The 26,486-nt window shown below is 46.9% G+C and overlaps 1 protein-coding gene across 2 annotated transcripts; it reads right to left on the reverse strand.

Moving 5' to 3' along the window:
* Positions 1-559: 559 nt before the first annotated feature.
* Positions 560-26,486, reverse strand: TTC9 (tetratricopeptide repeat domain 9). 2 transcript variants are annotated; one of them, XM_077927560.1, is made up of 3 exons: positions 25,459-26,486; positions 9,141-9,323; positions 560-1,674 (listed from the first exon to the last, which is right to left on the reverse strand). In XM_077927560.1, the coding sequence occupies exons 1-3, from the start codon at positions 25,883-25,885 to the stop codon at positions 1,661-1,663; spliced, it is 624 nt and encodes a 207-aa protein (XP_077783686.1). In that variant the 5' UTR covers positions 25,886-26,486; the 3' UTR covers positions 560-1,660. The 2 variants fall into 2 exon arrangements, with proteins under 2 accessions (XP_077783686.1, XP_028580761.2); XM_028724928.2 differs by having other exon boundaries at positions 560-1,643; positions 25,459-26,455.

The raw sequence follows: 26,486 nt of genomic DNA on the forward strand, positions 1-26,486 counted from the left end.
CGTCTGCTGCTCCACAGGGAGCTGTGTAAGAGTGCTGGGCTGTGCCCCCAAAAGCATTTTTTTAAATGACGAAGTGCTACAAGGAAGAGAAGTGTGTTTCTACCATTCACACTGCAGAAAATGTCTGAGAGCTGGGTGATTATGACACACAACAGCATTCCACTCGGCAATAATAAATGTGCCTCTGAGTGAAGAGCTACATTTTTAAAGCTGATTTCCATGAGAGAGAACATTCAGAAAAGGTTTAGTTTCCCAATGAAATAAGTGAGCCTAAAAGCACGTGCGCTTAATATTGTAAACTGCCCTGTAGTCCTTGGATGAAGGGTGATATAGAATTTTAATAAATAATAATATTAATAATGGCTTAGGCCAGGAGAGGGATTTGGAGGGGAGGCTTGAGCCAAGTCTTCCTGCTCCATCCCTCCTGTTTGGCTCTTTGGATTAAGGCGTCTTCACTGCATAACCGTTTCCTGGCATCAGCATTCCCCGTACGAATGAAAGAGAGACGATTCAGAGAGGCACTAATACGAGACGGAAGGATTGCAGACTCAGTCCAGCGTACCAATAATAATATTTAGCACTGTACAAACATCAACTAAACAAATCCTCACAACACCCCCTGTGAGGTAGGGAGGCATTATAGTCCCCACTGTACAGATGGAGAAACTGAGGCACAGAAAGGGTAAGTGACTTGCCCACAGGTGGTTATCGAGATGATGGCAAAATCATAATTTGGTGCTCCAGTTTGCACTGTCTGAGCTGAGACTAGTTACACGGTCATGCTGCCTCTTTAGGTCAAAGGGACCAGGTGCACCTTCCGAAAAATATTATTATTATAATATATGGGGTTGCTGCCTGTTAAACAACATGTATTTGATATTAGTTAACCATTCCACAGTTTCATTCCCCAAACAATAGTGTCCTTTCACATTCTGTTTCAGGTTCTTCCATGTCCCTAAAGCCCCACCCAGTTTTTGGACTCTATAAAGTACTTGCTTAAAGTACATTTCTCCCCAGTGTGCTTTCATCAGAATGTATTGCCAAATAAGCCTCTGTGGGATGGGAGGCCGCTTCTTGCTGCAACTTAAAAATCTGCAGGTGTAGAAAGCTGCCCAACGGGGGTCTGGTTCTGGTGAGGTGGCTGCAGACTCTCAGCCCTCCTTGTTGCCTCTGGATTTGAGAAGAAAGGCTGATGATCCTTCTGTTTGCTGGTGAGTGTGACAGCAGCAGCGAATGGTAAAAGCACAAGGTGGAGGAGATGGCCTTCCATTGCTCCCTTTGAACCTTTGGCCAGAAGTCCCGGAAGGCCACTGGCTGTATCGATTGTGCTTTGAGGGCTTTGATTTGTGCCGTCAAGCAGCCAAAGCCAGAACCGGGATTTTGAGTCTCTTCTTTCTAATACCAATGAGCAACCCCACCCCACCCCACTCCAGCTGGGATCAAAAGTAAAGCAGGAAGTTGGTGGGAAGAGACTGTCAGCTAAGGTGGAGCCATGAGAGAGGAAAAGTCCGTCTGAGGGGCGTTCAGGAGAGGAAACATCCTCTCATGCAGTCCAACACCTTCTCACAAAGCTTCTTTTTCCCTCTGGGAACATCTGCTCAGCTTCATCTCTGTCAACTGGATGTACCGCACAACGTTGGTATCTGCAGGGGGAAGAGGGTCAAAAGACACCAGCTTAGCACAGCCACCAGTCATGTTAGACCAGGCATAGGCAACCTCAGCCCTCCAGATGTTTTGGGACTACAACTCCCATGATCCCTAGCTAACAGGACCAGTGGTCAGGGATGATGGGAATGTAGTCCCAAAACATCTGGAGGGCCGAGGTTGCCTATGCCTGTGTTAGACCATAGTTGTTAAGTGTAAAATATGCATGATTGAGACATCGGGAGGCCATCAGGTTGGTCTACATGCTGCAGGGATCACTAGCAACACCATGGCAGACATGTGGCAGGCTCTGTCCTCCAGATTATCTGCTTTGTCCCATAGAACTCAACAGGAGCCACTGAGAAGTGAGTCCATTCCAATCAACATAACCCCACCCCTTCATCTGCATAACCCCGCCTGGTTCTGTTTCTTGGACATGCTAGACTTTGCTAAGTGACTCCAGGTGAACATGTCAGAAAAGCAACTACAGCCTGAGATGTATCCTTCATGGAAGAGAGGAACTGGTGCAGAGCAGTGGGGAGGGGACACACACACACATGGGAGCACAACTCTGGGACTTTTTCCAGAGCAGGAGCAATGATGTCACCTGCCAGAGAGCCAGGATAATTGATGGGCCCTCTTTGCTGTGTGAAGTGAAAACGTTTGCATCTGACAGGTTAGCACAGAGGGAGCCAGAGAAGAGGGAGATCATCGAGAAAAAGCTAGGTGCCTCTTTTCCTTTCCTACCTTGAGCTAGCAGTTTAAATGTGAACACTTCTTTGTGCAATCATTTTCATTTCTAATTAAAAGCTCAAGGTTGAATTTCAGCTGGCTGAAGGTCTTTTGTTAAAGCTCACTCTGTTTAACAAGTTGAACTTATGCAGTCAGAAGTAAGCACTGCTGAGTTCAGTCAGCCTTACTCTCAGGTCGCTGTGCACGCTAGAACTTAAGAAGACACCTGCTGGATAAAAGCGGGGCTTTTTTTCAGGCGGAACTCGATGGAACTTCTTTCCAGCACCTCTCAGGTGAGCGCCATTGCTGTTATTAAGAGAACAAGGGAGGCATTCCTGGAGAGTTCTGGCACCTCTTTTTCTAGAAAAATAGCACTGAATAAGAGCAAAGGTCAGTAACTTGTCTTCACAGTGGCCAACGAGATGCCCACAAGCAGGTCCTGCGCACAATAGCCCTTGTCTTCTTGCACCTGATTCTGAGACACAAGGTGCAGTCATAGTGATCCTAATAAACTGATCATTATGCTATGTACTGATTATTTTTGTGGGCCACATTGTGTGTAAGCACGGATTAATGCGACTGCCTGAATTTTTAGATTTTGCTTGGAGGGCACTGTCATGATGAATCCTTGCACTTCAAATGCAACACCAGCTATTTTATCAAAATGCACTATCAAATGCCTCCTAGCCATGGTCAGGCTATGCCTCTGGGTACAAGAAGGGTGCTGCCTTTGCACCTTGCTTGCAGGCCTTCTGGAAGCTTCTGGCTGATTAACTGTTGGAAACAGGATTCTTGATGGACTTTTAGACTTGACAGCCTAACAGGGTTCTTGGGTTCTAGTACTTGCTTCAGAGAATATGGCAAAAAATTGCTTTCTCTGTCTCTGGAACTGTTTGGAATTGTGGCCTCTGTTGCATATCTTTTCTTTTCCTCTACCCATGCCCTTCTTCATCTCCCTTCTCAATTTCCCCCCACCCATCTTGCTAGGTAAATGTTAAATGCTCAGGAAGTTATGATACTATGCAGATGCTGCTGCAACCTTGCAGTGTTCCCGGCAAACTGTGCCCTGTAACGTGATCATGCATACAGGAAGGGTGGCTTTAATTACTGAAGTCAAGTGTGCACAGATTCATTGCCTAAGAAATATGAAAACTGAGATCCTAGCAGCTAACCTTGGGGGGGAGACAGAAGAGAACAAGAAATCTGATTCTCCACCTGCACTCAAGGTGAGCGCCCGTGAAATTTTGCAGTCCGAAGTGACAATACTGCATGATCAAAGAACTGTACCCAGGGATCCCATACAAGGTCCTAAAAGATCTTGGGCTACATATCCCCAATCACCTTTAAAAAACATCTGATGACCTTTCCAGTCTCAGTACAATTGTACCTTGGAAGTCGAACGGAATCTGTTCCGGAAGTCCATTCGACTTCCAAAATGTTCGGAAACCAAAGCGCAGCTTCTGATCTGCAGCCAATCGGAAGCCACGGAAGCTGCATCAAAAAAAGTTCAAAAACTGGAATATTCACTTTTGGGTTTCGATTGTTTGGGAGCCGATTTGTTTGACAACTAAGGTATTCGACAACCAAGGTATAACTGTATATATTTCAGGACTTCACTGTTGTTTCTCTTTAATGCACCGTCTCCCTCTGTCTACTGGTACTGAGGTGTAGCCTGAGAAGAGTGGCAATATGGGTCAATGTTAACCAGAAAGTTGGCAGTTTGGGCTCACTCAGGGCAGGATTCCTAGATGACCCTTGGGGTCCCTTCAAACTCTACAATTCTATGATTCTATGGTCTGTCTATCTAATTCTCTCCTAGCCTCCCTTGGTGACCACCATCATCTTGTCAGCTGGATCTTTGGAACTATTTTCTCGGTTTAAATGCTATATCCTCAGTTCAAACAGATAAGAGGTATCATTTGTTGGGCCAATAGTGCAGTCTTTGCCAACTTGATACAACAGGGGCTGAGGAAGTTGTAGCCAAAAAGACCTGTGCACATATTGAGTACATCTATTTCCTATCTTAAGTGTCCCAGTTCTTTTGTTTTTGTTTTAATGTGGGTATTGCTGTTGAACCGTTTCCTATTTTTGTATTGCTGTTTTCAAATTTTATTGTTTTAATTATCTGCACACCACTTTTGAGAGTCCTTGGATGAAACAGCAGGATCAAAATAAATAACATCATGGGCAATTAGGAAAATCTGTGCATGTTTTACTAGCTTTGTGGCTAATCAGATCCCTTCAGCACCCTTCATATTAAGGAAAGAAAACCGGATTTGACTCCTTGCTGAAAATTTCAAATACGTGGAACTACAATGTAAGTCATTATGCTCCTAATGGATCTTAACCCCCAAATGGAACCAAAGTAATGAATGTAGCTTCCTCTCTTATCCTCTGTAAATTTCCTCATGACATACATTTACATCTTGAATGCATGCCAAGTGAACATAGTGAGCATTAATTGCCTAGGCATGCTAGGAAATCACACATGCTGAAGCTTGCAGCAACCAGATACCTAAAAGTGGAGGGAGAAGGGGGAATAGATGAAGGTTCAGCCCAGTAATGTGCCAATTGGAGACCATCAACACCACAAAAAAGAGAAGCAGTGACCCACCACAGCACATATCCATCCACGTAGATAATTTATCAAAGACATTCTGTTTTCAAGAGCTAGGGGCAGAATAGAAGCAAGTTAACATGCCAGAAGACACTCTCAGTGCTCACTAGCTAAAAGTCTCTCAGGCAAGTCTTAGCACAGAATCTCAGACTTTTTTAAAAAACAAACAAACCACTTATATTCTCAGAAGCAAAGTCTGGAAGATGCTGCAGGGCCTAGTCCTTCCCCAGCCACCTGCAAGCCCAGATCCCCGCGAAAAGAAACTCTTCACTGAAATTTTGATCCAAGATCTTTTTGCAAACATTTCCATTGATAATAGGCCCTCTTCTCTTCTTAGGAGTTGAGCACGAACAGCTTTGCATTCAGTTGGAGTTGATAATACTGCAACCTAACATCCCTTACCTCTTTGGTTAATGTCTTGCAGTGCTACATTTTTTCATCAGAAAATTTGTACTATTTTATGTGTGTGCTGGGGCACCCACAAGAGTGTTTTTTGGTCTGGGAATGTGTACTGCAAAGGCACCAAGCATGACTGCAAGTACGGCAAAGTGGCCACAGCCCACATCACTGCTACAATATTTTGTGATGGCCACCGACTTGGGACAGCTTTGAAAGTGATACAGATTTCTTCATGATAAGTCTACCAATGGCCGCTAGTCTTTAGGGTTGTGTACTATCTCCAACATGTTTCCGAACACCAGTTATTGGAGAAACACCAGTGGGGAGAGTTGCTTCTGTGCTCCTGTCCCACTTGTGGGTTTCCCTGGGATATCTGGCTGACCGCTCTGCGAAGAGGGTGCTAGACTAGATGTGCCTTTGGTCTGCAGGTCTTATATTCTAAAGGAGCTGACATACTTGGGAAATAAAGAATGCAAGTAAACAGTACATTGCTAAACTGCCAACAGTTCCACCTTTTCTCTGTTGCTGCCCCACATGCTTGATACTGCCTCCTTGAATACCTGCATGATGCAACCTCTCTTAGTTCCTTCAGTTCCTCCTCCATACCACCTTTTTTGTGAAGCTTTTGGTACAACCTCCTAGTTTTCATGAACTTCTGCGACCCAGCCTGTAACTAAGCCTAAGTACCCACCACTGAAATAGCTCATATGACCCCCTTGTTTGCCCCTTCCTCCCCTTCCCTCTGTTGTTTCCCATATGTCAAATTTTGAACTGTTAACTCCCTGAGGCAGGGATCCTATCCTCTGGTATGTTGAAAAGTGCCTTGTACTCTGTCGGTGACAAGAAGCAGAGGAGTAAGAAGAAGACATTATCACCATCACAGTTCTAGTAATAATATCCTCTATTCTGCCCCTCTCCCATAAGTTCTTGGATTCCAAGTCCCATCTGCCTGGCTGGTGGTCAGGGATGGTGGGAGCAACATAAAGAGGAGGCCTTTCCTCTTTTCTGTAAATGTAGGACTGATGGTTGGGGCCAGCCTCTGTCTACCTTTCCAGAGAGGAAATTGCCAGAAATTAGTTTCTTGTTAGGTATGCTGGGGCTCTCTAGACAGGGAGATCCTTGCAGAAGAAGAAGAGTCAAAAGTTTCAGCTGTACCAACAGCCTAGCTCATATCAGGAGTACGAGAAGCTACCACAACTTTTTAATGGCCTCCTGTCCTCCTTCAGATTGCCTTGTTTAATGAGGGAACTGCAGAATTACCTCAGATCCCTCTCAGCTTGTTTTGTGGGTTGAGGTTAAAGGGCAGGGAGAAAAGCAATTTGGGCAGGTTAGTTTTCAGCTCTGTAAGCCTTTGGCAGGAAAATAAATAGCTTTAAGAGATTTGCTTCACCACCAGCAGGCTTTCAGAACAGAGGAGCCTTCTGTGAAGCAAACTCCTGCTGGCCATTTAAGAAATTCTTTTGTTCAGGGAAGTAATTTTCCACCGGCTTGTCCTAATGCATCCTTATTAAATAGATATACTCAGACAGCACACTCTTGGGATACTTCAAGCGTGAGGCCTCACAAAAAGCTAAGGAGAAATAAATGCCACCATTTCACAGACAGAAAAACTGGGGGCAAGGAAGGCTAGAATGGTAGTTAGAGTCATAATAAACATTTATATAACACATTACTGTTGAAAGTGCTCCAAGTTTCTTATATCACCGCTCCAGCCTTTTACTTTTTCTAAAAAAGAGCTGTCTCAGTTCTTCTTGGCTGCACCACTCTCCCCTCCAAATGCAGAGATCCAGGAGACATTTCCAATGTTTAGAAGACACTGACAGATATCTTCCTCTGGCAAAGCCATGAGGGGCAACTGAACAAGGGCTGGAGGACAGGAGGCATCCCTGTAGCCAGATATCCAGGACCCAAATAGCTAAAGTTGGGTCAAGCAGGGCAGGACCAGGGACAGCTCCCAGGGCAAACTCACAGCAATAATGGAAGCTAAATAAAAGCCTTGAGGTCAACGGAGCACCTAAATTAAGGGTGGCTAACCTGTGGCAACTGGTCCTGATTTCTTTTGAAAACAAAGAGGTGGACCACCATGGTTTGTTGGCAGTTTCAGATCAGTTCTCTTTCTCTCTTTACATAAACAGGAACTTACTTTAGTCTTTAAAAATTCTTCTCAAAAAATGTGGTTTAGAGGCAACTTATTTTTAAAAAGTAAACAAACATCTATTATATAAATGAATAAAAGCAGATTGTATGCCATAAAATGGAAACAGAGATGTGTAGAAGGGTTATAATTCTGATGCAATGTACAATGGCTGGAAAAACTGACCTGTATCTGAACTTTACGTGGACCTCAAGAAGAAGAATTGAGGGTAATTCAATTCTCTCCTCTCATTAGTTGTCATCTTCACAAGGCATTTCCTGGAACTAACTGAAAGGCAGAGGAGGGATGGTAGCCTCTAATCTAGCCAGGCTAGTTGAAAGGGTGTATAAACACACTGGCTGAGTATGTATAGGGTGTGCAGCTGCTCAAGCCAAATGGAAACCGCTTCAGGCAGAATGCTGCCCAAACACGACAGATGGAAACAAAATGCTTCACATGGGATATTAAGAGGACAGAACGAGCCTAAATTTGTTGCATGTCTTGTGGAAAACGGAACACCATGCATCTTGCATTTCTTTGACTAAAGTAGAGACCTTGACCTCAACCCATCTGGATATTAGAGTCCCAATCTATGGGTCCTTTTGAGCAGATCCCGCCCCTGCTCCAATCATTTGCCAGTCAGATACTTGCTGGTGGCTGTTTTGATTGCGCTGATAACTGGTGGAGGTGGCATCATGAAGGTGACTCAGCACCTCTGTCCAAAAGAGGTCCCTGTGGAACGCCTTCCCATCAGATGTCCAGGAAATAAACAACTATCTGACTTTTAGAAGACATCTGAAGGCAGCCCTGTTTAGGGAAGTTTTTTAATGTTTAATGTTTTATCGTGTTTTTAATATTCTGTTGGGAGCTGCCCAGAGTGGTTGGGAAAGCCAGCCAGGTGGGCGGGGTATAAATAAATTATTATTATTATTACCAAAATGGACTCTGCCAGCAGTCTTTAGGTGATGTGCCTGTAATGCAGCACAGGCCGATGCATGTACTATCCTTGGTGCAGAAAGGATTTATTCTGGCAGAAAGCCAATTATTTTTAAAATATGTGCCACAGCTTCGTGGTCCCCATGACATGCATAGGTGAAGTTCCCAGGTCCATTCCTCGCCAGCCTCACTTTTAAAGTCCTCCAGTACCAGGGCTGGAAAAGACCCTCTACCTGAGGCTTCAGAGCTGATGCCTCTCAGAGCTGAATGGGTTAGAGTTGGGTTTTTGCTTCTGAGGATCAGCTTTGGAGAAAGTGCTCCATGAGGCAGGTGAAAGCCCTTCCTGCTAGCAATTTCCTTTGTGAATTGTGAGTGAACAGGAGGCCTATCCATCATAGCCTATCTGTGCGGAGGCACCATTATGTTATGTGTTTCCCTGCTTCTATCATCATTTGCTGCTGAAATGGTGCAGGGAAATGCGGCATGCGATGATGTTATGTCACGGGTAAACAGGGAGAGGGAGGAGAAGGCATCACATTGAAGTGGCAACTCCATCCCAAGTTTAATACCTCCACCTGACTTTTGTGTGTGCTCTCTGTGGATGACAAATGTGAAAGGAGCAGAAGAGAGCACAAATTCAGGTGTAACCTGACAGTGGTTCCTCCTCACCACCAGTACCTGTTGGCTGTCGGGACCTTGCTTCTTTCAAGTAGTAAAGTGCCTTGTTGTAGTCTCCCAGGTGGTAGAACGCTACGCCTGACCGATAGAGTGCCTTGAAGTTCTCTCCTTCCTTCTTCAGTACTTTCAGGCAATATTCCTTGACTCTCTCGTAATTCACCAGCTCAGCTTGAAGGAGGCAGGCTACGAGAGAAGAGGAAATGAATGACAACGTGAGGCTGTTTAGAGAGCTGCTCTTTCCCCTTCTTCACCACTGCTGAGCGAGAGGTGATGCTGATGACTCAGGAAATGGCACGGCCATTTAGCCTGAGCATCAAATCCAGTTTGTCAGTCCTTAATCTCAAGAGAAACGGCCTATTATTAGATATTTCAGTAAACATACATTGGTAGGTGTTGTTTTCCTTGTAAAAGAGGCAGGGATTCTCTGTGGGCTAGGAAGCAAACATTAGAAAAGCAGGTAGGTGACTCTTTGAATTAGCAAAGGAAAAGTGAATGTGGGCAGTGAATTGTGACCAGCAGTTTCAAAGCAGAGCAAAACAAAGGGGGGACTTAAAAAAAAAACCTGAACATAATAGGTTACTGAGTACAAAGATACACATTATTCCTAATCTTTCTCACTCTTGTGATTTCTCTTTTGATGTTGTGAGTTATGACTAGAGAGAATTAAAAGTACGACAACACACATGCACTAGCAATGCTGCTTCCTTATGTTAAAAGGCAAAGGGGATTTCTAAAAGGATGAGGATAGGACCCCAAAATTTGTTCATTGTTCAAAGCTTGCTTTGGGCAGGTCTTATTCATGGACTGCACCTGCAGACTCACCCAACTCTCTATACCCCTCTAATAATACTACTACATAGCACTTTAAAGTAAAGCTTTTCTCATACATTATCTTAGTGTCCTTTATTCATTCATATCTTAGTCTCCACCCCCATTGTTCTGCCCGGACACTGAGGTCCAGTGCCGAGGGCCTTCTGGCGGTTCCCTCATTGCGAGAAGCAAAGCTACAGGGAACCAGGCAGAGGGCCTTCTTGGTAGTGGCGCCCGCCCTGTGGAATGCCCTCCCATCAGATGTCAAAGAGATAAACAACTACCTGACATTCAGAAGACATCTTAAGGCAGCCCTGTTCAGGGAAGTTTTTAATGTATGACATATTAGTGTATCTTTCATCTTTGTTGGAAGCCGCCCAGAGTGGCAGGGGAAACCCAGCCAGATGGGCGGGGTACAAATAATAAATTCTTCATCATCATCATCATTATTATTATTATTATTATTATTATTATTATTATTATTATTATTATCCAAGTTGCCGGGTCAGTATATAACATCCCCCCATATTGCAAATGAGGAGCGGACTGAATTGCCTAAGAGTTCATGGGAGAGACAAGATTTCTCCTGGGCACTCCCAGCTCAGCCTCTGAGTCACTAAGAGCTACTTAACAACTGCTGAAGAAGCAAACCCACTGCGTACACAAAGTGGCAATTGCATAGCAGGAGGCTGTTTTCAGGCTTTGTGGGCAGGACTCATTGGTGAGGCTGCGGTTCAGTGCTAGAGCACGCTGCATTGCATTGCAAATGCATATGTAAAGGTCCTGCCTTCGTTTGGCCCCTGAGCTGATCCAAGCAGCAGAAGACTGTGCAGAGCAGGGGACCAGCAGGGGTGACACAGTCCAAATGAAGAACATCAGTGCCTGCAGGATCAGGCCAATGGCCCATCTAGTCCAGCATCCTGTTCCTGTAGTGGCCAACCACCTGCTCGCAGGAAGTCCATGCACACAGGACCTGAGGGCAAGAGCACCCTTGCCGCCTGGGATTCCCGACAAGGATTGCCAAGGAATTGTTTTGCAAGCTTCCCATGCAGCTTTAACCCTCTCTTCTCTTGCTCGTCTTGTGTCCTTCGCTTCCAGTTCAGTGCAGCCAATCATGAAGCCAGCAGGGCAGGAAGCAGCTGTCTGGGCTAGTTACATCTCAGAGAAATGAGCTTTACAGACTGTATCCCTGTGGTGGTTGTGGCGAGATGTAAACCTGTAAAATGGTGGCTGTCATCAGAGAAGGGCACACACAGCAGATTTCCATAGCAAACTATGCTGCGGTGCAGCCTCAAAAATGATGTGCAAAATGCTTCTTTTATTCACTACTATTCTCTCCTGCTTGTCAAATGCTGATTTCCTGTCCCCACTTCTAACAGAGCTTGAAATGATCTGCCTAGGCTTCCTCTCCCCCTCCCTCTCTCAACACTTTTGCATTTAAAGTGTGAATTTCATGCTAGAGCCCTTGACAGCTTGGCGACTGCTGTTCTATATTTATGTGTCGAATAACAGGTACAGCCTTGGCAGCAGCTGCCCTTGAGGTATCCAAGAGGCCCGTCCAACAGCACTGGAGAGCAATCCCTCAGCATGGGATAGTCTCAGAAGGGTCCGGAGAAAGCAAACTTATACAAAGTGTGAAAGGTGAAGAAAGGCAGTGCTCCGGGCATCAACACGTTCAGCGTTAATTATCTAGCAGGGAGCTTGCTTTGCACCAAGTGAAGACATCAGTCCATTGAGCTCAGGGTTGTCAACATTTAGGATGCAGAACCTGGTGGCCTCCAGATGTGGCTGGGAGGCAACTCCCACCACCCCTGCCACTGGCCATCCTGGCTGGGGCTGAGGGAAGTTAGAGTCCCAACAACATCTGCTGGGGCCACAGGTCCCTCACCCACAGCTCATGGACAGCAGCTGTCCAGGGTTTCAGACAACAGTTTTCTCCAGTCCTACCTGGAGATGGCTGGGGTTGAACCTGTGAGTGTTTGCATGCAAATGACATGCTCTGCCACTGAGCTACACCCCTTCCCTTACAGCAAAGACCTTCAGCCTTCCAGATGTTGTTAAACTGCAAATCCCATCAAGCCAGTAGAGGATGATGGGAGCTGTAGCCCAACGACATCTGGCAGACCTACCCCTGCCTAGCAACTCTGTCAGATCGTCACTGATGAGGATTTGCCAGTTCCCCTGAAGAGAGACTGGGCTTCAGTGTTAGAAAGGAGACAGGCCAAGCTTATTGATCCCACATCACCATTCTGATTTTGGGTGTGAGAGGCCCAAGCAGGAAGGCTACTTTTTGGAAATGCAACTGAGAGTCAAGGGGGCTGGGCTACATGTCTCAATGGTCTGACTTTAGCATAAGGCAGCTCCCAGTGTTCATCTGATAGCTGTATCACACTTCAGCCATAGCTAGGGAACCTTTCCCAGCTTGAGGTGCTTTATTCTGCCATGGGGAACCTTTCAGGGGCCACATGCCAGGGGCTGGAAGGGCCAGAGGTAAAAGTGAGTGGTGCAATGGACGTGACTTTTAACCTTTACAGGGTAGGCTACATTCCAGTCACACATAAATCACACACACAGAGAGACACCCTTGACTATACAGGCAAGCAAGAAGCAGTATCACAAGGACCCATTCCAGCCAAGCAAAAACAGTCAAAGAGAATGTAGAGCAGATCTGGTGGAAGGTGTAGTTTGGAAGGGAGCATGGCTTAGGAAGAGTCCCAGGGGCCACACTGATAAGGCCCTGAAGGCCACATGAGGCCCCCAAGGTCTGAGATTCCTCACCCCTAAGTTAATCCTATAGGCATCCTTTCCCACATTGACCCAGTGCTGTCAGCATTCCTTAAAAAGATCCTTTGCATAGCTGTCCATATTACTAAGGACTCCAAAGCACGTCTCTTTAAGAGGTTTCCCATTGCTATCAGCTTGCAAACAAAGAGGGTTTTTCGACTGCCTCACAAATGACATGCTACTTACAGCCTCCTTGATCGTGTTTGGCATTAATTAGATCCGTTGGCTATACTACTGCTTGGCAGACGTACTGTGGTAAATGGGAAAATTAAAAAAACTAAGTGCCACTTTCCAACTAGCAGCTGATTCATTTAAGTTTCCTATTAGTTTATTAAAATTATGTTAGCTATGCCCTTCAGTGTTCATACAATGTGGCACTAAGTGCAGCAGAATGTGTGTGAGCCTGAAAATCTAGCCAGAATCGATTTGTGCTGCACCAGGCAAGATTCAGGGGCCCAAAGGTAGACTTAGCAATTTGGGGGCATGGGCTGGGTGGAGGCAACAGCAACAACAGGGTGGAATGTTTTCAGCTGTTTCTTCTCTGCTGAGAGATGTGTTTGGAAGAACAGGCTCGGAATGGGGAAGGAGCTGGTGCATTTATAGCATTTTAAATCTGCAAACCACCCTGCGGCCTTTTGGTAAAGGGGTGGCATAGATATCCCGAAATGTCTTGAATAAATAAAACTACAGGCCAGGGAGCAGAAATTAATACTAAGGTAGCTGGGACCCTAAATTCTGAATTTCCCTGCAATCATGGGATTTCTGGGAGATAAAGGCTTTTGAGGCTATAGCGTCTGATGTGCAAAGATAGGTCAGTGATGGGTTGAAGCCACCAGCCTGGCATGCTTTACTAAGATATGGTTGGATGAAGCAGGAGAAAAACCTACTTTATCTCTGCTGTCTCCCATTGAGTTCTCATGTCTGCAGCAGCCTAGGGAAAGAGTGTGGGAGACAGCAGACAGTGCAGGGATGAATCTCCACCATCAGCTTTTGCATGGGGAAAGGTGACCTATATTGTCTCCTTGTGCCCAGTTCTGGATCTGGGAGACAGAACAGGGATTCAGCTAGTGCATCAACCACCCCACCACCCAACAGAAACACATAAGAAGAGCCTGCTGGAGCAGGCCAATGGCCAATAGCCAAGCATCACAGTTTTCACAGTGGCCAACCAGATGCTTGCAAGCTGGACCTGAGCATCCTTTCCACCTGTGATTCACAGCAACTGGTATTCAGAGGCATAATGTCTCTGGCAGTGGAGGTAAAACAGAGCCATCATGGCTAGTAGAAGGAAAACCTAAGTTGACAAAAGCTGTTTCAGGCTCAATTTTGAGGACCCTGACTCTGCTGGTAGTAAGGGACATCAGCATCCTTACGAGGCCTTCTTGTCTAGGATAGATGAGGGTTTCTTTGCCACTGTGACAACTATGGGACTGCCTCTGGGTGCCACTGGACCACTGCATGTCGCAGGCCAGGCCCTGGGTTGTCCGCTTTATGCCATGTGCCCTACTTTGTTCTCCGAGAGGCTCCGGAATCATGAAAACATGACTAAAGTAAGTCTTAATGAGAATCATTTGTCAATAGAAGCAAACAGGTGATTTGTGGTAAGATTCATTTAAAAGGTCAGTCAAGTCCATTCCATTCAGCCCAGGCTTATGGAAAGGCAAATGAGAAAGCAAGTTCAAGGAAAGAAAGTATGGCATAGGAAAAGCATGGGCTTGGATGCAACTTCAAAGGCTACCCAGCTTAGAGGAAGTTTTCATCTTTCGTCTTTCATCACATGCGCACAGTGCCTTCTCCAGGGTTTCTGCGGGTTGCAGTTTCACTGTGACTTTTAGCCTTACTTTGTTCGGGTACTGCTCACATTGTTAAAAAAGCTGAAACCATATAAATAATAGGAACTCAGTAGAGGCAAGACCCAGTTCTCTGTATTAACCAGCTAATGTTGCTTTGATGAATATCCCCCCCCCCCCGCCCCTCCAACCTCCTCTGCTTTCTGGCCAGTTTCTACTGTTCCTTTTGATTCTGGTTGTGGATTTTTCAGTTTTTTTGTTACTGTTGATTAAGCAGGTTAAATGCCCCGGGGAGTTTCTTCATCTCTGTTCCTGTTGTGTGTGTTTTTTAATTACCCCAATCATCTCTGCCCTCGCTTTTATCTTTCAGAATCAATATTCATCTTGTAGAGCCTGCTGAGGCTCTTCCTTTTCATTTCCTGACTTACTTTTCCTCCTTTTGCAAGGCCTGTCAGGAAGCAGGCTCTTAGGTGGGTGTGGATTGGGGGATTGGGGCTCACAATGGCGAAGCTCTGCCTCCACAGCAGAATACCAATGGCTGGGAACCACAGGAGGGGAGAGTGCTCTGGTGCTCAGGTCCTGCTTGCAGGTTCCCCACAGGCATCTGATTGGCCACTGTGAAAACAGGATGCTGGACTAGATGGGCCACTGGCCTCATCCAGCAGGCTCTTCTCATGTTCTCATCATGCATGCAGGTTTTTGGGCAGCATCCATGCAATGTTGTTGGCATCAAAATACCAGCCCCTATTCCTCCCCACCAAAAAAATTAAACCAGAGCTTCCTTATCTGGAGGAAACCAAGCAAGCTTTAAAAAAAAAAAACCACCTGTTGCCAATTTCCCATTTGCAATATCTCAGTGACCTATTTACAAACGAAGTTCCTGACTGGAAGCACCAGAAGACTGGCTGAAGAACCCCTTTCTCTTCCTTCCTTGCTGCTCTTTCCCAGAAAGATCCCTTGCATCGTTCTGTCCTTTCCTCCTTCTTTCTCTTGGAACCAACAGTGAGACTATTTAAAGAAAACCATTGAAGTGTAATTTGACCGCTCTGATTTCAAGATCTATGTTCGCTTGTTTTGAAATCTCATTCCCTGCTCCTGCTGGTGTACACATACACATTTCACACGCCTGACAAAGCAGGCTCTAGTCTTGTCCATTTATGCCATAATACTGTGATCATCTCCAAGGTGCCAGAATACACTGTTGTTTTTACTGTAGCAGATGATCGTATTATCCCTAAGGGATGCTAGTCTCTTGTGAATGTCTTTGCTGACTGAATCCTATGGAGAAGCTGAGAGCTTCATTACCTGCATTACAACAATCATGACAGAAAAAGACAGGACAAAACTCATGATGCCTAAGAGGCTCACCAAGGCTCCCTGAAGCGGTCCAGTCATGGTTCTCTGGCTATTTTGTATGCTCTGTCTGAATGAACCTCTCTAGTAAGTGGCTGACCACATTGCTGTTGTTTGCAAAAGAAATGGGCAGCCAAGTGGCAGATATAGCCACAGAAAGTCTGGTTTTGATGGTTCTCACTTCCATGTAATGCATTTAGGATTTTAGTGCCTTAAAGGTGTATGTATGGGGTGTGTGAGGTGTCAGGAAGAAGAAGAAGAAAAAGAAGAAGAGTTTTGGTTTGATATCCCGCTTTATCACTACCTGAAGGAGTCTCAAAACGGCTAACATTCTCCTTCCCCTTCCTCCCCCACAACAAACACTCTGTGAGGTGAGTGGGGCTGAGAGACTTCAGAGAAGTGTGACCCAAGGTCACCCAGCAGCTCCTTCTGGGGTAGTTTGTCCACCCTGCACTCAGCAGTCACACCCTGGAAATGGCTTTGACAGGCCAGCTAAACCAGGTGAGGGTAGCCGATGGGTTTCAAACTCTTGGTGAGTTAGGGACTTCCCTGTTGCATCCTCCTCATGCAGCCCTCGCAAAGCAGTGTGGGGTGGTAGAGGTTGTTGCACCCACCAAGGGCCATGGGCAGGCAGAGGCGCAGCACAGTGTATGACTGGCGAGGAGTAAAATGCGTCCCTGAAATGTGCTTGGGGCCACCGCCCCTCTGGCTCTCCTCATGCGATGCCACTGGTACCATGGGAGCATCATCAGCAAAAATCATGAGGATGGGTGAGGGTCAAAGGAATGACCAGAGGCACTGTGGGAGCACCTGGGGGTGTTGCTACATTAGCTTTGGTATCCAATGGATTCTTGTGCTTTGAACTTTGCTTCTGGGAGAGCACGGGATTGTGACTAGTATGGCACATTGGTGTAAAGCTTCAGGGTTAATGTGTCCATAGTATCTGTTAAAAATGACTAGTCCTAGGAACAGAATAGTTCCTAGCCTTCATGCCAAGTGGACTGAAATCCTTTAATGCCACAATGGGTAGGACTGGCTTGTTTACACATACAAAGGATGCTTATCCACAAGGCTCCAGGATGGCTGGCGTGGTGTTGCTGTGTTACTCTGGCTTCCCTAGAGGATACTCACATAAAACCAACTTGAACGGTTCAATTGTTAAAGGACAGAGCAGCCTTGGATTTGAGCTACAGTTGCTACAAAAGAGAAAGAACACACCAAGAACCATTTGCCCTTGGAGACTGTGATACTGAATCCAAAGGGAGAATACAAGTCCCTGACCCATACTCACAGGCTTGGTTCAGACATAATGCTCAGCCAAACCATGGCTGAGGGTGAAGCAGCAGACCTGCAGGTGCTCAAAGGGAAAATGGCTGCCACTTTGCTCCTTCCCCAATGTACACTACCTGGAGCTAAGCTATGGTTTGAACATAATGCTGAACCAAACCATGTTGCAGTCCGTGTAGCTCCAATGAAGCCATGCACTTAAGCCAATGTTTATTCTTGGCTTACCACTTGTGCTTTGTCTAGATGACAGATTGTGAGTCTTGGTTTGGATGACATGCTGAACCAAACCATAGCTTAGCTCTAGGTAAGCACAGCAGGACCAGAGCTGCCATCACCTTTCCTCTGGGCACCTACATAACATGCCAATTTATTGCACACCTCCCCGATTTCAATATGCTGTGAAGGCAGCCCATCATTCTGTATTGGTTACTCCCCATCCCATCCTCCATTTGAGAGGACAATCGGAGAATATATTTAAATCCCAAAGTTGCTAATTTTGGTCTTGTGATTGTTGAATGCTAATCTGACCATAATGCTAATGCTAACCATAACCGTAAGCCTTTGCAGTTAAAGACAAGCAGCACCTTCAGCCACGGTGCCTAATGGCCCTCTTCAAACTCTTTAGATTAAAAAAAAAAGAGAAACATTTATTCTGTTAATTAAGATGAAAATTGGAATGGGTGTAATTAATTAATTAAACCTTGCAAACCCACCCCCCACCCCCACTGAGATGGTAAGTAAGCTTCATTATCTCCTTTTGATAGTGCCAGCTCAAGTTCACAGAGCCTGTGAGTCAGGAATAAAACCCAAAGCTGTTGATTCACAACTCTGTACTTAATCTGCACAATAAACATCTTTGTTCTTTTTCTCCCTTTTGGCTCTTGCATTTCTCTGAGCATTGGGAAATGGACAAATGAATGGGCTATTGGGTTCTGCCAAGTCAGGGTTGGTTTTAGCCCTAAGGTCATGTTTCTGCATGGAAGGTATTTTATTTACTGATAATTGATGGATTTGTATTTCTAGCCCACACTTGATACAATGAATGATCCCAGGACATGTTGTTGCTGGCATCCATCTGTCTCGATAGACAATGGAGTGCGCCTCTGGGGGTGAAGTCAAACAGCTGCGTTAGCAGCCCCAAAGTGACCTCCTCTGGGTACAAGCCTGGGCAGTGTGTATGGAGGTTCTAGGCTATCCAGATGACACGACCTCCAAAGTCCAAAGCACAAGAATCCATTTGAAACCAAAGCTGGTGTAGCAACACCACCAGGCAGTCTGGTTTAGGGAGTGGTATCTTTGTCCTAAATCATTTAGGGCTTTATAGAAGAGCATTAACACCATGAATTGGGTTCAGCATATAGGCAGCCAGTTCAGATGCTTTTGAATCATCAAAATATCACATGGTGCTTGTGGAATAACGGTACCATTTTTTAAAAAAAGCTGTAATAAAAGTGATAAGGGATAGAGTGGATTATAATTTCCCTTTGGATATTACTACTACTACTCACCTTTCACCAATAGGTCTCAGGACCGGTTACAAGAATTTAAAATTCATAATTAAAAACAGTTAAAATAATGAAAAACAGTTAAAACTGTTAAGTATTCTAAAAATACAGTTAAGATATTTAAAAGATACAGTACCTAAACAAACTTTGGTGCTAACGGAAAAGCTGCTAGTAACTGCTAAGTTCAGGAAATGCAACAAAATGTCCTTACCTTATTCATTCCCAAAGAGTCTTATAATGGGGAGCGGGAGAATATTAGGGTCAGCAATAGTCCCATTTTACGGATGTATACAGACCATGGACAGTCCCTAAGGATGATCACACGCTCCATCCCTGCATGAAAACCACTCAGGAGGGGATTGCAGAGCAGCCTAGCCCTGCCCCTGCCACACCCACCAACCAGACCTCACCTGCCAGTCATACATTCAGCAACTGTAAGAAGGGACCCTATGCAGACATGAATGTGCACATGTAGATGTAAGTGGATAACCTAGGACAATCTGGAGTTTACCTCTACTGTCCGAGGCAGCATGCCTCCGAATACCAGCTGCTGGCAATCACAGTTGGGGAGAGAGCCATTGTGCTCATGCCCGGCTTGCCAGCCTCGCCTAGGCATCTGGTTGGCTGCTATGAGAACAAGAGGCTGGACCAGATGGGACACAGGCCTAATCCTGCAGGACTCTTCTTAATATTCTTATGCAGATCCATTCATACATGCCTAAGGCCCCTCTCGTGTTCACTGAAGATATGCTTAGAGGAAGATGCAGCCAGCAGGCCGAGCAAAACGCTTGTTTGTGCAATGTCGGTCCCTTTATGCCTGCTATTAACATGCGAGGGAACTCCTCTGAAACTCCCCTCTCTTGTTTTCCGCTTCATCAGTGTTTATTGTTCTGATATGTTTACAGGAGATAATACTTTCCACATCAGAAGCAAGGTGGGCAGGAGATGGAAAGCAGCAAATGGTGAACAGTGTGCCTTCAATACCGCCAACAAGAGGTTAAGGACAGCTCAAGAACAGAAATAGATGGAAGGGTCACCTGTGGTCACCTTATTTTATCCAATAATGGATAAAAAGAGCAGGCAAAACGGTGGAAATGAGCAATTATTCACTTGAGCCGTTATTTGGTTATTTGTTACTGACTGGGAGAGCGCCATTAGAATCTAACCTACTGACCCAGCTAATCTCAGTTTTGTGGCAACATCAAGACATCGTTCCCGCCCCTTCCCCCTGTTGTTTGTGGTTTCATTCTGACAGAGGCAAAAGAAGGTCAAGTCCTTCCCTTGCTCAAAGTCACAGACAGGCAATGAGTCATAACCAAATGGTTGCTTGGAGCTCTGTTTGCCTTGTAATCATATGCCGACATGATGGGATTTAGTTTTGAAGGAGGGATTTTTTAGGTTTCGTAGGACCTGCCCTAACCATTTCAGGAAGCAGCTGCCTTGGTTATGTGATGATAGTGATCAGTAAACTAGCTTGGGCTTTGAATCCTGTTCTCTCCCAGGTCCACGTACTCTATTTAGCAGATCAAATGGGCAACTTGTTCAGAAGAACATAGTCAAGCGTCTTTAAGAGCAATACAGGTGTAGCCAAGGAACTTCGCTTCCTAGGACAATCAACAAACAGGCAGTGGTGAGAGCAGTGAGGAGGCAGGCCTACTGATGGAGGGGGCACCACTGAGAGCATCTTGCTGAGGTCCCCACCCACCCCAGATCTGCAGGCAGGCACTCACAGTGGAAAAGCAGCAGGAGAAAACGGGTGAGCCCTGTGGTGCCTGCTTCTGCCAACCTAAAGCATTCCACAAACCTTCTGCTCCCCTCATCCTTTTTAATGAACTGTGTGTGTCTGCAATGTCACCTGCTCCTAGGATGGGTAGATGGGAATGCTTCCTAAGGAGCATCTTTAGCCATAGCAGCCACCTCCTCACACATTATCCCTTCTCCTGGTACATCAACTCTGCCACACACATACACAAAATAGGCTTCTAGTGATGAAGATTTTAGCCTGCCCTGTTTTGTTTGGTGATGGGCACTCCATTTTGATACGCCAAGCATCCTTCAAATACACTGTGACACCCCTCCCCCACTTGAAACACTGTGCTGAAGTCACTACAGCTGTGCTCCCTTTTTGTAGCTCCGCAATACAGCTGGAGACATCGGAGGGGCAGGAGATCACGCATTACAGTCAATTTTTTATAAGGTATGGAACGGTCGCCAGGGAAACCCTGTTGGCTTGACCCACCAATAAACTATGCCAGGTTGTTTTGATGTCAGGTAATTTAGTCCTATTAGTGTCAATGCGTATCTGTATTTCAGTGATTTGTGGATGAGACTGTCCTTGCTGCTAAGGTTAATTATGCTGTCCTCTAACAAGCCGGTTGTCTTGCACTGACATGGCAAGGTGACTTGGGATGTCAAGCTATGCAGAAGGGAAGCTGGGTGCATTCAGAGGAGCCATGGCAGGCAGGTGTACTAAGATGTCAGAAATAGGAGGAGATGGATCAATGGAGTTGCCCTGGCTAGGACAAAGCAGGTCAGAGCAAAAAGCATCTTTTATGCCATTCTGAAAGCATTCTGACCCTTATGAAATCATGTAGGTCTACACAGAGCTGTACACCTGATCTACAGCAGTGTGTACTACTGTGGGATTCATACAGAAAGGATGGCACACAAACTTGTCTCACTTGTCTGGTACACAAAACGATGGGCTGGTAACTGTCAGTGGGCATCCTTGCCACTCCAAGGCAAAAAGCCCTGTGGGAACATCGAGGGAAAGTGCAAGAAATGCGCTCTCCCCTCTGTTGTAGTAAAATGTGGAAGGAACAATAACAAAGCCGTACAAGGAATTAGAAAAAAGCACGTCGTATCATACGCCGCTATTGTGATGCAAAGCAGTTCCGAGCACCCGGGTAGACATTTTCAGCAAGGGAACTTGCAGGCTCAGCGGAAAGGCTACCAGCACTGTCAAAACGTCATCCAAAGCCATTTCAGATCCGTTTGATTGGCATCTCTGTACTGACGATCATGCAGATGTTTTCCAGTTAACAATATCTATTTTTCAAAACTAGGGAGCACTTCAGCATTTGCTGAATTATTAATGCCGCAGCCCTGATAATGTATATAGTACCTTGCAAGCACAAAGTGCAATGGGAGAGGGAAACAAATCAATGTGTGTAGTGTTGCTTCTTTTCATAAAAGAATTAAGAATTAGCCTTGGATAAGGATAGCAATGTTGCAGCATTTATACATATACAAGAATGAATTGGGGGGTGGGGTGAGGACAACCCAAAGTCATTTGATGTTCTCTCTCCAAAATGTTCCACTACAGCAAAAAGAAAAATTGCATGTTGGATGAAAAGAAGGGACGACATTTCACAAAATCATCAGATGTGTTTTGAGAGAAGCTAATTGCTGCTTTGACTTGCAAGCGAAAGAGTTTCAGCCTTATAGCTTCAGGGGGAGTTCACACATATATGTTTATCGTTCCTTGACTGCAACATCCCAGGAGGGGTTGAATGCAAGAAAAAGCTACTGCAGATCAAATGCCATAAAGAGACCTTGCATTGCCTCTGACAACATTCAAATGCCAACCTTCTCAAAGGAGGCAATTCACATTTTCGGCAGTGAGCATCAACTGATTTACAGGCACATGTTAAACGGTTCCTAGGTGAATGGAGATCCAGCAGACCTGAGAAACATGCAAAAGGCAGACAGGAGAGGAGCAAGAGAGCTTTCTGAATTCTTGGCTTTCTCATGCCTCTGTTCTGTGAATGCAAAGTGCAATTCATAGAAAGATCCTTTTCTATGAGAAATTGAACCCTTTTCCAGAGCTCCTGTGGGCACAAAAAGGCTCCTTTCCCCACCCCTGTCAGAGCAACCCACTGACCACTGTTTCTTCCTAAGAGCTGGAGAAGGAGAATTGGCACCCAGCAGTGCAAAGGATGCTGCTGCACCGAGCAGGGCTGGATAGCTCTGCCAGCACAACAAAGCAATGAGCTGCCTTTTCAACCCAAGGTAGGAATCTCATTGCCAGACCTTTGGAGCTGTGCCACTCTCAGCCACCGTGGCTCACGGGAGCAGGCCAGAGCTCTCTCGTTCAGCTGACCCTCTCTTGACAGGGTTTTCCATTTGTCTTTGCCCTACTCAAAGCGTTTCCAAAGTGCAAAGACTGGATCGGCCAGTCTTTGCCATCTTGTAGGTCACAGTCAACATTTTTTGTTATTAATAATTACATGCCTTACAAAAAGCACAGAAACAAATCTGCCAGTATAGAACAACTGCCATCCTTTTCATGGGGCTGTCACACTCTTCTCTACACCAAAGTGCTTTAGGCTTCTTATACATTCATAGCATATAGTCAATAAAATGTGTATTTAAAAGCTTGAGAAATAGGGCAGGACAAGAAAGAGAAACTTGCATATGATCCCCACTGTATCATCTCTCCCTCCCTCCCCCCCCTCTCTCTCTCTCACACACACACACAGAGCTAAGGTCAGTTTTGGTCGGAGTAAATACTGCAGGAACAGAATACAACTGTGTGTAAGTTGCACATCCAGGCTTGGCCACAAGTTCCTCTTGGTGCCCCACAGCTGGCACAAATTAAAATTTAACTGACCTATTTGATATCTTCAATTAAAACAAAAACACCCAACATATGTGATGGTGACCGATCCTAGGACAGACAAGTACTCCGCTCCCCACTGCAACACTCCTCATACCAAATGACTGAACTGAAGCCATGGTAAAAACAATTGCAGGAAACAGACCGGTGGAAAAAGCTGGTGTATAAGCTCGGAGGACGGAAAGCACTTTCAAGTCCCCCGACATCAGAGCAGCTGCCCCACAGAACTGCAGGTTCCTATTTACACAGCTCTTGAAAGACATAAAGAACAGAGACGTTAACCCCACTGCATGATGGGTTTTAAGAGTTAGAACATTGCTAGGCACCATAGTTGGCTTTGCTTGTTTTGTCGACTGCTCCAACTTCCAAGAGAGATCTGCTGGATGCTGCCCCTCTGTTCCTGTCCCCCTCTCTTCACCACACAGTTAGGGAAATATTCCTCCCCCCAGCATTGGATTTCTTCCAATTTCTCTCTTCTATAGTGGAGCCTCTGGCTTACCCTCTTGGTCTCCTGACACAAATTATACACCATGACCTAAGAACTTTGCTGTTGCTTCCCTACTCTCTCCAAACACACATCACTGCTATTGTGCTCCTTACTTTCTCTCTCTCTCTCTCTCTCTCTCTCTGTGTGTGTGTGTGTGTGAGAGAGAGAGAGAGAGAGGGAGAGAGATCTGCTGCCACTGGACCTACAGTGATGCTAACTTTCCCTTGGTGACCCATTCCAGAGGCAGAGCTGTGTTATTTAGCTGCAACGAAAAACAGCAGAAAGAACCCGCAGACCTTAACCTCTCCTAGTGTCCCCCTTATTGCACATCTTATGGTTATTTGTAAAAGATGGTATAAGGACATTTATATGCAATCCCATTTTAAATCCTGCCAACACCTGCAAGAGTTTTGGGGTAGACAGACTACTTCGTTTCCAGACAGGGAATGTCCTGTCACTTCCTGATGAAATCCTGTGACTTTTCATATCATCCCCCATGTTCCGGGGCTGTTTTTGCTCTGCTTTTGCAGGTCTGTGCACAAGAGCGCACCCCCGGAAGGCAATAATGCAGTATCATTCGGGAAGCATCGCAGAGCGATTAATAAAGCAGAATGATGTGTGGACAGCAGGGTATAAATCCACCACTAATGCCCTGTTATTGCCTCGATGACATGTTGCAGAAAAACACCCGTCTGGAGGGGCCCTGACAGATTTATTGTGGCTTCAGCTTTCCTGGAGCAGGGCCCGCTTTGGCAGATGCATGAAGTGTTACTCACAGTCAACAGATACCTATTTCTATCTGTCAACTAGGGACAACACATCATGCATCTGACAGGATACTGCCTTACACGGAGTCAAATCATTCGGCCATCTAGCTCAGTATTGTCCACACTGACTGGCAGATGCTCCCCAGGGTTTCTCTCATCCCTACCTGGCAATGCCAGGGATTGAACCTGCGACTTGAGGCATGGAAAGCAGATGCTCTACTGAGCTAGGCTTTCCCTTGACAAAGCTGGCTCTTGTCCATGAAAGCCTATGCCAGGATAAAAATGTGGTCTTTACGATGCCACAAGACAGACATTTCCTCCTCCTCTCTAATGCTAAAATATAAATGGCAACCTTCTGGGGCAGAGACCTACCTCCATGATTATTTTACTTTGAGAAAGTTCCCTGGTGTATTGACCCGCACGTTTGCACACTCGAGCATTAGATATTGGGGGTCCTGGCAGTAGTTCTATCGCCTGCTGGCTCTTCCTAATAAATAAGACTAGGAGGCAACATGCAACGGAGACCTGAGAGAGCCGCCTGCCATCCTGAGCCAGGAGCGTCTAATCTGCTGCCTCGCTGGGGGGGGGGGGGACCTCCTGAAATGCCTTGGAGAGGCGGCCTCTCCTGACCCTGGGGAAACCGGAGGGCGGCCTCCATCTGCACCCAAGTCCGGAATTCCGGCCATGGGGTGGGAGGGAAACGGCACCTGTCGTCGGCGCGGCGCTTTCCAATCGACCTTGCAAGCAGGGGGCTAGACTGGGCACATTTCCCCATGATCCCTTCCTCGTTCCCCAGCGCCCCTCACGCTCTGCTCTCCGGGCAAAGTTTATTTCCAGATGCCGTCGGGGCGAGAGCAGCGGAACGGCGCGCCCCCCTCGAGTGATCTCCCGCCAGAAGGAAGGAAAGAGCCCCTTACCTGCCAAGCTGTTGTAACAGTCGATCTCGATGCTCTCCAGCAGCTGGCTCTGCTCGCCCGTGAGGCTTCTGCCCAAGCCGCCGCCGCCGGAGGAGGAGGAGGACGAGGGCGCGGCGGCAGCGGCGGCGTCTCCGTCCCCGACGTCGTCGTCCTCCTCCTGGGCCAGCAGCAGCCCCTTGAGCTCCAGCAGCGCGCGGTGGTACTTGCCGATGGCCTCGCGGAATTTCTTCTCCTTGTAGCACTGCGCGCCTTGGCTCTTGAAATCCAGAGCCCTGCGGATCAGCTCGTCCGGCTCGGCGCTCTGGCTGCCCCCGCGCTGCAGGGCGCCCACCGACGACGACGACGGCCCTGCGCCCCGCGCGCCGTCCGGGGCCGTCCGGCTGCCCGCGCTGGGCTTCCCGACCGCGCCGGACCACTGCCGCTCCATGCCCGCCGCTGCCTCGCTCCTCGCCGCCGCCTTTCGCCCTGCCTGCCCGCCCGGACACTCAGGCGGCGCCACAGCCTCCCGTCTGGCTGCGGCTGGTGGTGCCACCTCTCGGCTGGGCTCGGCTGCTCGCTCCCATCCTCCCGCGGCCAGGAGGGAGACGCCGCCGCCGCCGCCGCTCCTGCTGCTCCTCCCCGCGCGCGCCGGGTGTCTGGCTGCTGCCGCCTCCCGCGTCGTGTTATGTTGGGGCGAGGATTGCGAGGGGGGCAATGCTGGCTAACCCGGAAGGAGCTTCTGGCTTCGCACGCGGGAGGGGAGACGAGGGGGGGGCGCGAGGATCAGCTCAGCTCACTCCCCGAACACGAACTCATTCACCGCCGCCAGGAGAAATGGGCGCTCCAGAACTCAGGGGCAACGAGAAAATCTGAGGAGGCGACGTAGGCAGGGGAAGAGTAGGCAAAGGAGAGCGCGGCAAATCGGGGGGACGGACGCCGAGCCACGCGCGCGCCGCGACGACCCACCTTCCTCGCTGTTTACAGCCTAGGTACGCGAGCTCTTAAAGGCGCAGGCGGCGCTTTCTGATTAGGGGCAGGAACCGGGGAGG

Source organism: Podarcis muralis, chromosome 1, assembly GCF_964188315.1.
Source record: "Podarcis muralis chromosome 1, rPodMur119.hap1.1, whole genome shotgun sequence".
Taxonomy (NCBI): Eukaryota; Metazoa; Chordata; class Lepidosauria; order Squamata; family Lacertidae; genus Podarcis; species Podarcis muralis.

Excerpts from the sequence above, each read along its gene's own strand:
- TTC9 (XM_028724928.2), bottom strand. The coding sequence starts at position 25,885 with ATGGAGCGGCAGTGGTCCGGCGCGGTCGGGAAGCCCAGCGCGGGCAGC. Across the intron at positions 9,324-25,458 it reads CTGTTACAACAGCTTGGCAG|CCTGCCTCCTTCAAGCTGAG; the intron begins GTAAGGGGCTCT and ends CTTCTCTCGTAG. Across the intron at positions 1,644-9,140 it reads AAGGTCCCGACAGCCAACAG|ATACCAACGTTGTGCGGTAC; the intron begins GTACTGGTGGTG and ends TTCCCCCTGCAG.